The sequence below is a fragment of the Eleutherodactylus coqui genome, chromosome 3 (genome assembly GCF_035609145.1).
Source record: "Eleutherodactylus coqui strain aEleCoq1 chromosome 3, aEleCoq1.hap1, whole genome shotgun sequence".
Lineage (NCBI taxonomy): Eukaryota > Metazoa > Chordata > Amphibia > Anura > Eleutherodactylidae > Eleutherodactylus > Eleutherodactylus coqui.
The window spans coordinates 277,894,586-277,911,499 of NC_089839.1; the positions used below are offsets into that span (position 1 = coordinate 277,894,586).

Genomic DNA, 16,914 nt, shown 5'->3' on the forward strand with positions numbered 1-16,914 from the left:
TCAATAGTTGATCAATGAGGGTCTGCTGCTTGGGATCCCTGCTGATCAGTTGATTCTCCGGCAGCCAAGCCAGATGTCCACATCAGTGGTCAGAGCTGACAGTGTAATAGAAAGGCTTTGGCCTCATTAAAATCAGTGAAGCAATGCTTTCTATTATACTTCTGGCTCTGACCACATTGAGGAGTTGGAAGTACCATGAAAAGCACTAATCCCATTGATTTTAATAGGAGCAAAGCCTTTCCATTCTATTTCTAGCTCTGACCACTAATGTGGACGTCCGACTTGGCTGCACTGACAGCGGACAGAAAATCAACTGATTAGCAGGGATCCCGAGCAGTGAACGCCGCTAGTCAACTCTTGATGACCTATCCTTAAAGATAGGTCAATAATAGTAATTTCCCAGAAAGCACCTTCAATGAGTCTCTTCTTCAAGTTAGGTTGCCATCAAATGAGCTACCATGGCATTACCAGGAAAGAATTCAACTATCGGATTCAGTCTACTGGATTTTCATCTAACTAATGTTTCAGGGCAAACCAAGTCAATGGAAACTTGGTCTAATAAAATCCAAATACGTCTAAGTTGCCTGATACTGCCGTCGATGCTGTATCTACTAGAGTCTGCCATATGAATGTGGTCTGAGAAGCACACATTTTGGACAGACTTATCCTTTGGTTAAACAAATTGTTATAGTATAGATCCTTCAAATGTACAGATTTTGTAGTAAAGTATAAAATTGCTTCGATTGTAGCCACCGAAATCACCTCATTTTATGAAATTAGGGACTGGATTTCTAAAACACTGAATATTAGGGAATCAGTGAGTAACCTCAGGGCAGACAAGAGGATAGTGGCATGTGAGTGACAAGGTCAATAGAGATAACAGAGAGATAAAAGCTGGAGCAGTTCTTGTGACCTCATTTTTCTATGCATGTAATGCATCTACGACCCAAAGCTTAGGTTAGGATGTTTTTAACCTTACCTCCCAGCACAGCAGAAAGCAGAATATGCGTGCCATACTTCTTAATCAAGTTCTCTGTGATTTGCGCTGAGGTGGGTCTCCTCCCCATCTGACGGATGTTGCGGACAAACTCTGGAGCTAGCGTTAGATTCGGAAATTCCTTACTCTCCAGTGCCATGTTCTTCACTTTCCAACGACCAAACTCTCTGAGAAGATAAAGCTATTTTTACAACGTATTCAAGAGTAAATGTATCAAATAAAAAGAAATTACATTTCACTCACTCTACATAAAACGTATTGTTCTTCATAGTTGCTTTCTCTAACAGATGGAAGTGCCATACCATTTCCCAGCAGTAGACGCTGATGGAGCGGCGCCTCTAATGGACTATTATTGCTGAATTTCGACAGCACTTTAATGTGTTTTTAAACCAATTTTCCAACTAATATGCATTTTCATATCAACCTATAAAGATACTACAATCAAGGGCACTCATATCATAAAGCAGTATCGACAAAGACTACATTCACGATTCAATGCCTCCAAGCACTCATCCACAAGTAGACACAGCAGGAAAGTTCTTAGTGAAGTACTAAGGTGGCCACAGGAAATCGAAAGTGTGAGGCGACACAAAGTACATTATGTTCATAAATGTTGGATTATGTAATGTGATTGAATGAAATGCCATACAATGATGCTCAATGGGGTTGATTGGACCAAAGTATAACTAGTCGATTATGTGTTTGACTTGCCTCGACTGCGATTTTGGCTTTTCAATGAAAGTCTATAAAGTGATCTAATTGATATAAGGGCAGGAAGTGTCATCAAACTTTCCATCAGATCCTGACTTATATACAATGATGCTACCTTTATTATATTTACTGTCGGTAACTTCTAGTTAGTTTGTAATTAATAGAATAGCACAGAGTTTGGGTCTGAATAGATGATTACCAGCTGTGCTCTCCAAAGCTTCAAAATGCACCTGTTATGGGGATAATTGCTCTCTGTGACAACCTTTATTTGCAACCCACACAGACCACCGCTGAATACCAAAGTACAGTAAACCACCTTTTTATATGTTTATTGTGTGGCCAAAAAATGACTACCCATTGATATGTCTTTCAAATATGTTCAGAAGTGATATAGGAGGTTTAATAGGTAAGGTTTGTCTGTTTACGGATGACACAAAAGTGTACAATAGGGTTGATACTCCTGTTGGTGAATGGAACATGAAGAACAATTTAGCCTTACCGGAAAAATGGTCAAAACAATGGAAACTGCAGTTCAATGTTTCTAAAAGTAAAATAATGCACTTGGAGAGAAGAAATTTTCAGTCCACGTATGATATTGACTGTTCTGGGTTATCCAGGACCAGTACTGAGCAAACCGTACTTGGCTAAAAATTTGGTTTGGCATGAACCCAAACTTTTAGCAAGGTTCTACCCGAAACAGGATTCTACTGGTTTGGTTCACTTAACACTAGTCCTGAACATTGGTGTATAGCACTTTCTACATAATGTTAGAGTGTCCTGCTGAGATTTGTTGTACTACATGTCTCCCAGCAGCACAGCTCCCTACCGTAGGTGTGGTTGATTGGGCTGGCTGGGTGTAGATTTCCCCAGTCAGCCAGTCCCCCAGGTCTGCTGCTTATACTGGTATATACCGGCCCTCTGTTAGTGGTTGCTTGTTTTCCCCTATTTGCTCTGTGTGTTCTGTGAACAGTGGCATGTTACTGCGTGTCTGTACAAGTGCCAGATATGAGGTGTAAACTGCATGTTTAGGGATCTGTCTGTTTCCAACTTCTGTTTGATTCCGAGATCCATCTGTTTCCATGTGCATGGTGCTCTATGTTGTATGCAAATCCATGGCATGTTCGGGTGAGCTTTGTTCTGTCTTGCTGTGGATACTTTATCATCTAGGATGAGGTAGGTCCCTAGGTCGCAGTATGGAGTCATCCCTGTTGGGATGATCGCCCCGCATGCAGGCAGGGGTTAGTTATCTCGATACTGTAGGGACCCGCAAGACAACAAGGACACGTAAAGTTGGCTCGAGGGCTTACGTATCTTGGCCAAAATACGAACTAATACCTCGTATATCCTATAGTTTTTCTATCTGGCTAGGTGTGCAGGTGAGTGTTTTGTGAGTTTGACAGTTTTTGGTTTATGCCTGTTTGCGAGTATGTAGTCTGTCTCTTAGTCCTGCAGTTCTGTCAGTTTCGGCTGATTCCGAGTTTTGTAAGTTCTGTCAGATTCTGAGTTTTCTGCAATGCCTTCTGGGTTCTGTCTGAATTCCTGAGTTTGGACTATTGGAAGACGTAACACATAATACTCTTAAGAGTGTTACGTAGGGCTTTTATGGCTCTTAGACAGTGTTATACACCAGTTTTAGGTGTTTTGATGAACTTCTGTTTGAACTAATTCGAACTGAACCAAGCATTTTGCAAAAGTTCCGCCAACCAACTGAACAGATGTTTCAAAAGTTCGCTCATCACTATCCAGGACTTCAGAAGAAAAGGATTTAAAGGTTCTGATTTCTGAAAACCTCAAAATGAGTCCCCAGTGCAGTCATGCAGCAAAGTAAGCAAGTAGGATGCTTGTTTACATAGTGAGAGGTATAACCAGTAGAAATAGGGAGATTGAGATCCTGCTGTATAGAGTTCTGGTGAGATCACATCTGTTAAAGGGGTTGTCCCGCGCCGAAACGTTTATTTTTATTTTTTCAACCCCCCCCCCCCCCTCCCGTTCGGCGCGAGACAACCCCGATGCAGGGACTTAAAAAAAAACCGCACAGCGCTTACCTGAATCCCCGCGCTCCGGTGACTTCTATACTTACCTGCTGAAGATGGCCGCCGGGATCTTCTCTCTCGGTGGACCGCAGGGCTTCTGTGCGGTCCATTGCCGATTCCAGCCTCCTGATTGGCTGGAATCGGCACGTGACGGGGCGGAGCTACACGGAGCCGGCATCCTGCACGAGCGGCTCCATTGAAGAAAGAAGAAGACCCGGACTGCGCAAGCGCGGCTAATTTGGCCATTAGACGGCGAAAATTAGTCGGCTCCATGGGAACAAGGACGCTAGCAACGGAGCAGGTAAGTGAAAAACTTCTTATAACTTCTGTATGGCTCATAATTAATGCACAATCTACATTACAAAGTGCATTAATATGGCCATACGGAAGTGTATAGACCCACTTGCTGCCGCGGGACAACCCCTTTAAGTTCTGGAGACCTCATCTACAGAAAAACATTGATAAAATAGAACAAGTCCAAAGACAGTCTGCAAAAGTGGTGGGAGGTCTCAAGAATAGAGCTTATCAGGAAAGACCTAAATAACTTAATTTGTATAGCCTGGAGGTGAGAAGGTAAAGGGCAGGCATGATGGAAACCTTTATATATGTTACATGACTAGAGAAGAGAACGGGGGACATAATGAAATCCTTTCTATATGTTACAGAAGGAGAGAAGGGAGAGGGGGGACATAATGGAATCCTTTCTATATGTTACAGGAGGAGAGAAGGGAGAGGGAGGACATAATGGAATCCTTTATATATGTTACAGGAGGAGAGAAGGGAGAGGGGGACATGATGGAAACCTTTATATATGTTACAGGAGGAGAGAAGGGAGAGGAGGACATGATGGAAACCTTTATATATGTTACAGGAGGAGAGAAGGGAAAGGGGAACATGATGGAAACCTTTATGTATGTTGAAGCTATAAATAAGGTTCAAAAGGGAAGTGTATTTCTTAGGAAACTAAACACTAGATCAAGGGGCCACAATCTACGATTAGCTAGGGGTAAAATCAGAAGCAATATCTATAACAACAACAAACTTCCAGCAGACGTGATTGGAAAACCAACAATAAATCAATTCAAACTTCCCAGGATAAGCATAGATCTATCCTAAGAGAGAAATAAAAAGGAAGTAATATAACAGCAGACTAGAAAGTCCATGTAGTTTTTTTTCTGCCATTAACTTTCGATGCTTTTATGTAAATGTACTATAGAATTGAAAATACCGGGGTCTGCATGAAAAATATCACACGCTAACTGATTCAATGAAGAATGATTCCTGTCACCAAGTTAGCCGAAACCCAAAAGTAGGCTATGATATCAGCACACAGGAGCGAGAATGTTTCCCCTCTCCGTTGTGCCGAGATCAAACTCTCCCTTTGATTACAAAAGAATTGCATAGGCGTGGATCTTCTCAAAGTGATGTGAGAAGCCATGACCAAGTTGCAACTTCAGATTTCTGCTGTGGATTTTCTCAAAAGCCCACGGTGGATTTGCCTGTGGCAAATCCATTTGGTGTGCAAGTTCCTTTACTCTTTCTTCAATGATATGTAGAAAATGAAAAAGAAGAAAATAGATGCAATAGTGTGGCGGCATTATTTGCCACTCTGCTACAATCTCTGACTAACCAGGAACAAGGAAAGGAGTTGCCACCAAGAACAGATTGTTTTTTTTTAGAAGGGCTGTCCTATAAATCATGTTATTTTTCTAAAAGCAATGACGGGTTGTTTTGTCCATATTAACATATTGTTTTTGCCAGGTTGGCAATGAATAGGAGTGATTCACATTTTGGAGAAGACAGTTTTAAAAAATGTACTCATGCCTAATGACAATTCTGATTTTATATTCTGCTCTTTCTAGTAGGAAACAGTAGCACTGAAGGAATCCTTCTTAAGGTGGCCATACACATTAGAGGTATTGTAGTAACCCAGTACTTCATCCTGGTCCCCTACATAAATGTCATACATGTTTGTCTTATATTGATGCACTGTGCAAACCTTTCTTGTTATTTCCAGTGTGCGTGTTGCACAGCTGCAGCGCTAGAAGGGTTAAGTGCTTAATAAAATCCAAAGCCTGCATGTAAATGTATCGTCATGTCATGTGGTATGAGAGAGGATATAAATATGAGTTTTGGAAAAGGGCTAGTCCATGTCTTCAGGAGTTTAGTGGTACAGGAGGTCCGGGTACATGGGGGCACCTTCGGCCCTCATGTACTGAAGCATGGAGGAGAAGGAGAGGTTTCCTGTGCTGCTACGAATGGATGCTGAATGGAGTGAGCCCCGAAGAGAAAAAGAGAGCGACAGTAAGTCTGTTTTGTTGTGCAAGACCCAGTGCAGAGGTACTATTTGCTTATCTGCTTTTCCTACCAGCCTAAGTCTGGATCACTGTGTAGAGGTACACCCTTTATGTCACACCCTTGCATCTCCAGGGCTGGGTGAAGGTACTACAAGTCAATAATATCTGAAGTTTACTTAATTGCCTGCACAGTAAAGTCTTTTATTGAACTACCTTGTACTTTTACTCTCATTATCACAAGCAAAGTTTATTCCGGGCTCTGACTATTCCCAGGGACCTGTAGTACCGAAGAATTGCCTGTGGCTGCATATTTTACTCACTGAGGGTCATGCCGGTATATGCAGGAACAGTGGAGTCACGAGTGACAAGTGTCTCCCAGTCATACGGGTTGGCGGGCATTTGTAACCTAGGGGTGTTCAGGCTAGGCCACGGCACTACCCTGGCCTTGGCTGCGTGAGCCCCTCCGGGATAGAGCATGGTTAGTGCCACCGTGATGAGACAGTACTATACCCTCCAGCTCCCCATGTATGTCAGGTGTCCGGGGTCTCCCTATTGGACCATTGGCTGCCGCAGTATATCAACTGATTTGAGCAAGACTGGCTGATCATCTAATGTGTATGGTGGCCTCCTGACTTTCCAACAGCAGATGCTGGGGAAAATAAAGATTAGACAGTTGAATTTCAACTTCCTGATCCTTTACTTTTCAGGAGATAAGCTACTGCCAGAGATATCTGGCAGCGACTTTCTCTCCTCTATACCTTTAGAACACATGCATGTTCAGCCAAGCTATACATGCAAGTGTATGAGGGAGTCAGGTGAGTCACCTACTGGCCGAGCCAGCGCTCGGTAGACAATTATCTATTGTGTATGATCACTCTTAGCTAATCCCATATCCATTAGCCCTGTGTAAGTGTCATGTAACAGGCTTAGTGTGAGAAAGATAGTAGGTGGAGTTGCCCTTATAGGTTAGGTGTAATTGGCCACAATGGCTGGACAAGAAAAAATTATGGAAATATCTTTGGAAATGCTGCCAATCCAGAAAATGCACAACATCTACTGAAGGAGGACGTAATAGTGGACTATAGAGGTATGAAGGTAGAAAATCTGGTAACGGCGCCAACTTCCGATTTATGCAAAACTCAAAATGCAGGGTAAGTCTGGCACAAGAATGACATGTTTCAGTGCGAAGCACCTTGTAGGATGCACGAATGGTAAAGCTGTCAATAACATGAATGTATTTGGGAAGATTGAAAGTTGTACCTGATCATAATATAAAAGGAAAATACAAGAAAGGTGTGTGGGAGGATGAGAGATAAAAGAAAAATAATGCAAAATAATAAATTATTGTATGAGTAAACAAAATAATGATTGTAAATGCAAAAGTAATCATCCAAATCTGATAAGTATACAATAGAGTATAGTAAATTGTGTACTTAGATATAAACCTCCAGGTGTAATAGACTGTGCCATTAAACATAAAATCAATATTTAAACAAATGCAGAGGCGTAACTTGAAGCATCTGGGCCATGATACAAAACTTGCAACAGGGCCTCCAACTATAATGCTGTATTCATAGTACTGGGCTCCCTATATGGAAAAGATAGGCCTTATGGGCCCCTTAAGGCTCCTGGGCCCGGGTGCAACTGCATCCCCTGCATCCCCATAGCTATGCCCCTAAACACATGCATTAAAACTAGGTTAGAGATAAAACCATATAATAAAGAAACCAAGTTGGACAATACATTAACAATAACACGGCATGAAAACAATCTTTATTGATCCATAATTTTAAATTCTATAAAATTTCATAAATTCATCAGTGAGATAACATAAAGAAGGGGGTTTGATACAAATCTTTATCGAAAGCAACAGACTTGATATTGGAAGATTCTTTGCTAGCAGATACCTAAGGGGGTTGCCCAGCCAAGAGAACCACCAGTCCAATCCCAATTGAATACCAATAGAACCTCTACTATATCCTTAAATTACCTTTACCAACTATATAATTCCCAATGGACTAACCTAAACAGAGTATCTACTGAGGAATCCCTAGGAATAAATGTTTTCACTCCATGTAATGTGTAGGAATATAACTCTTTAATGCAATAGATTAAACCAAGGAGATAACAAAATGCTAAGACAGAATATAGACAGTTCTTGGAAAACTACGGTAAGACAGCACCTTGACAAACAACTGGCAAGGATAAAAGCATTCAGAGACATGCACCTGCAAAACGCAGTATACATGTATGTGTACACATCACTAGTTGATCAGCAGGGATCAGACGCTTGGGATCCCTATTAGAGTTGAGCGAACGTACTCTGCCGAGCTTGATGCTCGTTCGAGTATTAGCGTACTTGGTGCCCGTTACTCGAATGAGCATCACGCCGTGTTCAACCCCGCCCCAGTTTCTGGCTCCTCCCCGCTGTGACGTACCTGTTCTGGCCCCTCCCCACCGCGACACAGCATGTGTCAATGGCAAATTTTTTGGCTGGCAGGCAGGGAGAGAGAGAGAGAGAATGCACAAACCAAGAAAAGAAAAAAAAAGCTCGGGACCTGGCGTCCCACATACAAAAATGCTCAAGTCTCCAATTGTAGTCAATGGGCTTCGTTACTCAAGGAGAGCTCTCGAATTTTACGAAAAACTCGACTCGAATACCATGGACCCGAGCATTTGGGTGCTCGCTCATCTCTAATCCCTATCTATCAGCTGATCATTGCGCCTATGGTCAGTGCAGACAGAGCTGAAAGCAGATAAGCTATAGTAGTGGCCCAGTTTGAATTTAATGGAAGATGTGCCTGCAGTACTAAATTTGGCCACTGCAATATTGACAGAGCTATATGCTTCCAGATCTGTCTGCACTGGTGGGCAGCTGATAGGCAGGTATACTGAGCAGTGGCCCCCCACCATTCAGCTAGTGAGGACCTAAAGATAGATCATCAATAGTAAGAATTCTAAACGTTCCAGAAGTATCTCTGATAAAGCAGCGATCAAACAGATTGAGCTAATCTTAAAATAAAACTGGATTCACAATTAGCATTGTTTGTTATGAACCAGCTGCAATTATGAGACTGTAGCCTAAAATAGTTGTTTTGTGCTCTGCCATTCACATACTGTAAGTAGTATACTTTGCTATGACAGTAATAAAAGAAGGTTGTTCCCTTCAAAGCAAAACACTTATCATAAAATTAAGCTTCTTATACCCACTTTTAGCACATTGTAGGGCCTCCTATCCAAGACTGTAATATGACTTTGTACGAGTTCGAGTATTATTGAGCACCTATATAGTAACACAACACCCGTAGAAGTCTATAGGCCCACTCTGTAATGTATATCCCTATGACTTCCCATTTCACACAGATGATTTTTTTTTTTATCCTTATGAAAGCCAACAGAAAAAAATGTAATATTCCATCAGATGCCATATCATGGAGATACTGTTCCCTAGAAGCATTACTACTTGGGAAATCACTTCTGTAATAGACTGCTATAAGGAGGCACCATATGGCAGCAAGTAGAGTGCCTACAGATTTGTACTTCGGAGTCATAGGAACTCCATGTGCCAGAGTACTTAGTCAGTTCATGGGACAATTCAGCCATAGTTAAATGGGTTGTCCAGTTGTAAACTATTAATATCCTAAATGTAGGATAGGCCATCATTAATAGATCATTGGGGACTGCAGTCAATCAGTTGTTTGCCAGCCTGGTGTGGTTGTACATTGAGTTGATTTCTGCAGGAAGCAGACAGCTCCGTTCCCACTGCCGTGGACAGGTTTGGTATTGCAGTCCAAGTTCCCACTGAAGTGAATAAGTTATTTGCCTGCAATACCAAATCTCGCCACTGCAGCGAGAATAGAGCTGTCTGCTTCCTGCAGAAATCAACTCAGTGCATTGTCCTAGCAAAGAGCTGATCAGATGGGGGTCCCAGGGGATGGATTCCCGACAATCTACTATTGATGGTCTATCCCAAGAAGAGACCATGAACAGTTTGCAACTGGACAATGCCTTTAAACATAGGTTGGAGATCTGGGTTTTTCCTGTCAGGGCGGTACTCCCCTGAACTAGGGAACGGCCTGTAACCACACTAGAGTCAGGGTGTTCAAAGTGTTTTCACCTCAGTTATACTTTGCAAGTGATCAATGAGTTTATTTGTCATAGGCTATATTTTAATTGAGCAGACACTTTCTGCACTGATATTTGCAATATGCATGAGATATAAGAGCCCTTTTGGAGTAGCCGAATTCTCAGCCTGATGCAAAGAGCACCGATTGACATGCATGTTGTTCGGCGTTCGTTTAATTTCTTTTTATATGATCCGAGAATCAGTTTATAGTGACGAGCAGTCACTACTACAATTGTTAATTCCCATAGGCTACCTACCTGTTCACATGAGGAGTTGTACCGCTGATCAATGAGCATTTTTATGCTTACAGAAAGTCAATGACCAGCTGAGAAATGAGCGTTTGCTCGTTCATTGGCTGATTGTTGGTCCTTTTACCTGGCATGATTATTGGTCAAATGAACATTCATGATAATGGGACTGTGCAAAAGGACCTTAATAGTAGAAATAATGATCACTGGATAGGAGATCTCTATGTAGAGGTCAAATAATGATGAGACCAATCCATGCTTTAGATGGATGTCCCCTAAAGTTCATTATCTGGAAGTATTTACATGCCTATATATAATGAAGGAATGGAAAAAGGATCATTTAATTGCCAGTTGCCTTTCCAATGATCAGTTACATGTTGCTTTGGAATCTATCATAATGACTAAAGCTCCATTTAACACGGTTATCACTCAAAATTCGCTCAAACAATGCTTTTGAGCGATAATCGTTGTGTTCCGCGACAGAACAAAGGGGATGTATGCAGATAACAGACCACCTGCTGTTATCTGCATACATCGAAGGGAGGCTCATTTATATGCAAGTGAAGCTAATAAGCTACTAATGGGCTTTAGTGTCCATTAGCAGCCTATGCAAAATGATCGCTCAAACTGTCATTCTCCCTATCTTTTGAGCGATCATCTTTGCGTGTAAATGGGGCTTTAATCTATGGGATTTATAGATAGGCCAAATATTCTAATCATTACAAGCCTTTACATATATTTGTATTACACACTGTGACAAGGCTGTGCACAGAATGGCCTGCAGGAGGCTGTAACCATGCCTTCTGTGTACTGAATGTGTGCTATTCAGCAGGGACAGCTGTGCGGGTGTCTGGAGGAGCTAAAAACTCCAGACACATTCAATTCTTTGCTACAAGCTAGGGCTGGAAAGCAGGAAGCCAGAGCTGCTGCTAAGAGAGCAGAGCTCAATGCCAGAGTAGCGCTGCTACCAGAAGCCAGAGCTAGGCCAGGCTCTGAGAGACAGGCTGAAAGCCTGATGCCTGTGGTAGACCAGGCTGTGTTATGGACATGAGTCTGACAGGGAAGGACGTCTCCAGACTGACACCCTGATGGGTGCGTGTATTGGCGCTAGGCCACTGTGTTAGTAGTCAGGGGACTACTGTTTAGTTAGCACCTTGATGGGCAAATGTTTATTATTTTTCATAGTGCTAAGTAGACTTTCACATGGACTTAGTGAGCCACTGTGCCGTCACCGACCCCATCCTCCACTCGGACATTGCCACAACACATATTGCTATAATTCAACATTCGCAAGATTGTAGTGAAAACCTAACTCCAAAGGTGCCCATACACCTTACAGAGCTGTCAGCCAAGAGCTATTTCTCCTGACCCCTTCATACACACTTATTACAGCCGAGTGTGCATGTGTTCTCAATAAAAAGAGGGGGATAAGCCCCTGCCAGATACCTCTGGTGGCAGTTTATATCACATGAGAACAAAGGATTGGGCATGTTGAAATCCAACATGTCCGATCCTTCTTTCCTCCAATATCTGCTCTCGGAGAAGGCTAGAAACACCTCCACACATTCATCATTGCATTTGCACTGCTTTCATGGCATAGAAAGCTCATAGATTATGACATATGCCATATTAGTGGCCTCTCCTCGTTCAAAAAAAGAGGGTGGGGTAAGAGGAAGGATGTATAGCCGGCAGTGTTACAACATATTTGCTAAGAGGGTTGTAACAAGATTATCGCTAAGACCCCCGCCAAATTCAAGAATAGGGACCCCAAGTCCTCCTCTGCCCATCAATTCTTCCCTCATAGGGACTTCAGAATGAAAGGACCACTGGCCAAGCATGCACAGTTGCTGCTCAATTCATTTCAGTGGGGCTGACAGAAAAACCTGAGCAGGTATCTCGGCAGTCCCATTGAAAGTGAATGGAGCACCAGTGCACTTGCAAGACCAGCGCTGCATTCAGTCTTCCTGTTACTGCGGTGTACTAATCCAAAAATAAGGTGAACAAGGGACCCCCATTCTCGAGATCAACAGGTGAGTCAGCGGTGAGACCCCTGCCAATCAGCAAATGATTCCCTATCCATTCATTTAAATGGGAGTACCCCAAATTGCCAAGTTCAAGTGTTTGTCAATCTCCAGCACCGTAAGTGAAATGAATGGAGCCGTGGAGCGCTTGCGCAACTGCCTCTTCATTCATGTGGGACGCCCTGGTCAGACCTCCACTCATCATGAAGTTTTCTCCCATTTTATGAATAGAGGATAACTTTATAACTTAGCACAACCCTTTTAAGATAGTACAGATTGCATAAATCTATGAAGAAGTGTGCATCTTTTAAGAAAGTTTTACTTCATTTTACTCCATAGTTTAACCCTTTCCAATCCACTGTCTGACATCTGAAGACATCATGAATGATTTAAGGCTGTACAGCTCCGATGCTGGAAGACGTCCATCGGGGTTCTCTTACTGTATATTGCCAGCCTCTCTACTGTTGGAGCCTATCCAACGTGTCACCTCATGCAGTACTGGCTTTAGCCAGCAGATAGCGCCCTTGTATAACGGCAGAAAAAGAGTAAGCCCCCTAGGAAAACCAGGATACAAATTGGATTGGAAAGGGTTAAGAATAGCGCATGAAACACCAAATTTTAATAAATCTGCCCGAATATAATCAAACGGTTCTGCCGAAGTCAGTGGGTTCGGTTGATGCTTACCTAATGTGTATGGCTTCCTTCAAACATTGATAAGGAGAAATGATAATAGGAAATGAGGGATGAGATAGACTGAATAGATATAGGTAAGATTAATTGATAAGAAAGATGAGTTACGGCATTTCAAAAGAACTGATTGATAAGAATGGAAGGATAATAGATTACAGGGACAGGAACGAGATGGATTAGCCGATAAGGAAAGCTATCTTGTATTTCTAGAAGATTGATGCATCAATTACATAGATTGGCACAGCAAATGTAGCAGAGCTGAGATGGAACAACACATCACAATATCAAGATTACCAGTAGTTTTATCACAATGAGCAAACATTGCAGCTGGAAAGGCTGCACCTATATATTAATTAAGTTAATTGTAATTATAGGCGCAGCTGTCATTGATTTTATTGAGCGCCCAGCCTGATATTACAAGTGCCGTCCATTGCACAGGGATCAAAACCATCTGCTTCCACTCCAACCCCTGTGTATAGCAGAGCTAACAGCAGACGCCCGATTAGGTGATCATTGGGACCCCAGCTGATCAACTATTGATGATCTATCCTGACGAAAACCTCTTTGAAAAGAAGTAGACACCTTGAAAAAGATGTTGAATCTATTGTCATCAGATTCTAGAGCAGGGGAAGCAGAGCAGACTGATGTATAGTTTTGGGGGATAAATTCAGTAGATCTTCAGTTATGTTAATTTAAATCCCTGCTCATTCTGGGTGTAGGAGTCCAGTGGGCGGAGCCACTGTATAATTGACTACCTTCATGTATGAATGTGCATGTAAAGATAGGACCGCCCACTGGACCCCTAAACTCAAAGATTTATTTTTTTTAACTGTTAGTATTCCTTTATAGTTTTTTTTAAATATTAATTAAAAAACTTTATTTTTCTCATTTTAACTTGTTTTTAGCTCTATGTAGAGATAGGACCACTCACTGAACCCCTAAACTCAAAGTTTTTCTTTTTTACTTTTAGTATTTTTTTTTTTTTACAGTAAATAATATATATATATATTTTTTTCTCATTTGAACTTGTTTTTAGCCCCTTTGGAGACTTGAACTTGCATATCACTTATACAGTATAATTCAATAATTGCAACACTCTAGTATTGCATTAGGGTGACTACCCACTACAATTGTTTTTCACAGCGAAATTCGCAGTGTTTCTTTTTCTCCAGGGGTCTATGGGACTTGTTAATGTTAAAATCGCATCGCCAAAATTGCGATTTCGTGGTAAATTGCGATTTTGCCACGATGCGTTTGTAACATTAGAAAGCCCCAATAGACACCTGGAAAAAAAGAATGCAGCAAATTCACAAACGCTAGTGGGTAGTCACCCTTAGGCCCCCTGTCCACCGCAGTCTATTCGCCGGCGGTTTACTCCGGCCGATGCTTCCCATAGCGTTGCTATGGAAAGCGCCGGCACCTGTCCACGAGCGAAGAATCATTGCGATTCTCCGCTCGCGGCGGGCAATTCACAGCATGCCTCGAATTGCCCCGATTCTCCGCGGTCAGCCTATCTATTATATAGGGCTGACTGGTGGAGATTCGGCGGCGGCTCCCGTGTCGAAGCTCTGCATCGCCCATGGACAGCTGGCCTTATACTGCATTCTGACAGACATTCAATTAATATGTGCATGGAGCAGACAGACTCTCAATGTGCGCCATACATGTACGGTGCATGTTGAGAAGGGGTTAAAAGTCTGTAGGCATCAGAGCTAAAATCCCCCACCATTGGTTGCTGGCTCGGTGTCTGTGCAGAGCTTGCTCTGGTGATTTGCATTCTGGAAAGCACGGTTTTTATAGCAGGCGCCGTACAGTAATCCGATGAAGGAAAAAGTAACTGTCCTACATTATAGGAGCTCAGACAACCTTATGATTGCAGCTCCGGCCTGTAATACATGCTGTAGCTCATGATCAATAGAAGTAATATAAGTCATGCAATGCAATTACAAAGTTACTCAACTGTATAAATATACATATATACACATACTATAAAATGCAGCTCAGAGGTGGACATATCTTTTAGTGCATCAGTAAGCAGCTCTCGCCCAGGCTGAGAGGTACGAGTGCACGGGGTATAAAACATCGGTGGGCCCAGTGCTTCTCATATAAGGAGCGCTTTTCATCATCGTTTGATTGTCATGAGTATAGCCTTTCGGTTTCGGCTATACGGCGATTGGGAACTGCTAGAAAATTGTGGCTAAATTGCGTCTTGTGTTATTCCTTATTGGAAACAAAGTTATAAGCAACCGAGTGACTATCACAAAAGTTTTTAAGAGAGACATTTTTCAATAAGCAGTAATTGAAATTGCATTGAGACTGTGATTTACTTGTGATTTATGCAAAACTGAGCCGGCCTGGAGCTGGAGTAGGTGTTTGCTACAATCTACACCAGCATCAGGCATAGATTATAATAAATGTATCAGCTGTGCACCCATACCCTCTATTGTTGGTCCCTACCCGGGGCGTGATGTAAAGTGGGAGTGATTTCGATAGGAGTGAAGCACTCTATGATGTTTCCGCCTCCGATCCTGATGACTGCGGGCCAGATGATCAGCTGATGGCCTGGGGCCCACGAGCAGCAGGTCCCCAGCGACTAACTATTAATGACCTATTGTGAGCTTAAAGGGGTGCTCTGGTTAAAAGTTATAATCACCTACTCACTGGAGAGATGATAAATGTTATGTTAGTGGGGGGTCTTACCACTGGGATCTGCACCGTTTGTGGGAGACCCAGTTTTCCGTTTTGGCAAGAACATGGCTAATAGAAACTGGAATAGAGTTATGGTTGAGTGGACATCCTGCTGTTCTATTTGAAGTCTACTAATAATTATGAGGAAATTATAGTACCAGTGTTTCCGCTGGTGCAATGCGCCACACAGCTGTGCTACGCGCACGTCATACACACAGCTCTGCTACATACATTGTTCATCCCATACAACAGGGATCAAAAGCAGCACAGCACTGGAGATGAAGGACCTGTGATGACGCCACCATCATGCTGCTCATCCCAAGTGAATAACTTCCATGCTCTGCTCCTGATCACATGACGGTGACATCATCGAAGGTCCTTCATTGCCAGTGAGTTACACGCACCACGCCTTATTACATAATGGTGATGTCATCAAAGGTCCTGAATCCTTGTGAAGATTATGGGCGGGCTACAAACCCCCTGCGACCTCAGTTACTATGGAATACTAACAAACACCTAGCTGGACAGCAGCCGTGTGCGTACAGGACCTGTGATGATGTCACCGTTATGTGATCAGGGGTGGAGCATGTAAGTCACTCACAAACCCACTCACTCACGCATGGACGGACAGGTCATCATCGTGAAATTTACCAGGCAGAATGGTTGGTACCCACCAATCTAACATTTATCACCTGTCCAGTGAATAGGTGATAATTTTTTCTTACCAAAATACCCCTTTAAAGGGATCCTCCGGTTTCGGGACAAATTTCTATCCTGGAACGGAAGGAGATATATCGCCTTCAGTTGCTCTTCTCCTCTGTTCCTCCGTAACGCCAGTTCAACATGGCTGATACAATCTTCAGACTACTTAATCCCCACTTGCTCTCTGATTGGCCCAAACTGCTCACATAATCAGCATTGGCCAATCAGAAAGCAGCGCATAGTGTGCCTTAGGTAGTTAGAAAATTGCTGCAGTCATAGCGGATGGCCAAAAACAGAGCCCAAAATCAGTAGATGGGAGGGATGGCAAAAAAATCCTGCAATGCTGCTGGCTGCATTCTTCCACGGATGAGCACCGCTGCAACTGAACAGCAGGGATGGCA

The 16,914-nt window shown here is 42.6% G+C and overlaps 1 protein-coding gene across 1 annotated transcript in view; it reads right to left on the reverse strand.

Moving 5' to 3' along the window:
* BRINP2 (BMP/retinoic acid inducible neural specific 2) overlaps nucleotides 1-16,914 on the reverse strand; it is a 300,129-nt gene that overhangs the window by 235,305 nt on the left and 47,910 nt on the right. The window contains exon 3 of the mRNA XM_066597484.1: nucleotides 980-1,164. Coding sequence (XP_066453581.1) covers nucleotides 980-1,164 — 185 coding nt within the window. The remainder of the gene's footprint in view (nucleotides 1-979; nucleotides 1,165-16,914) is intronic.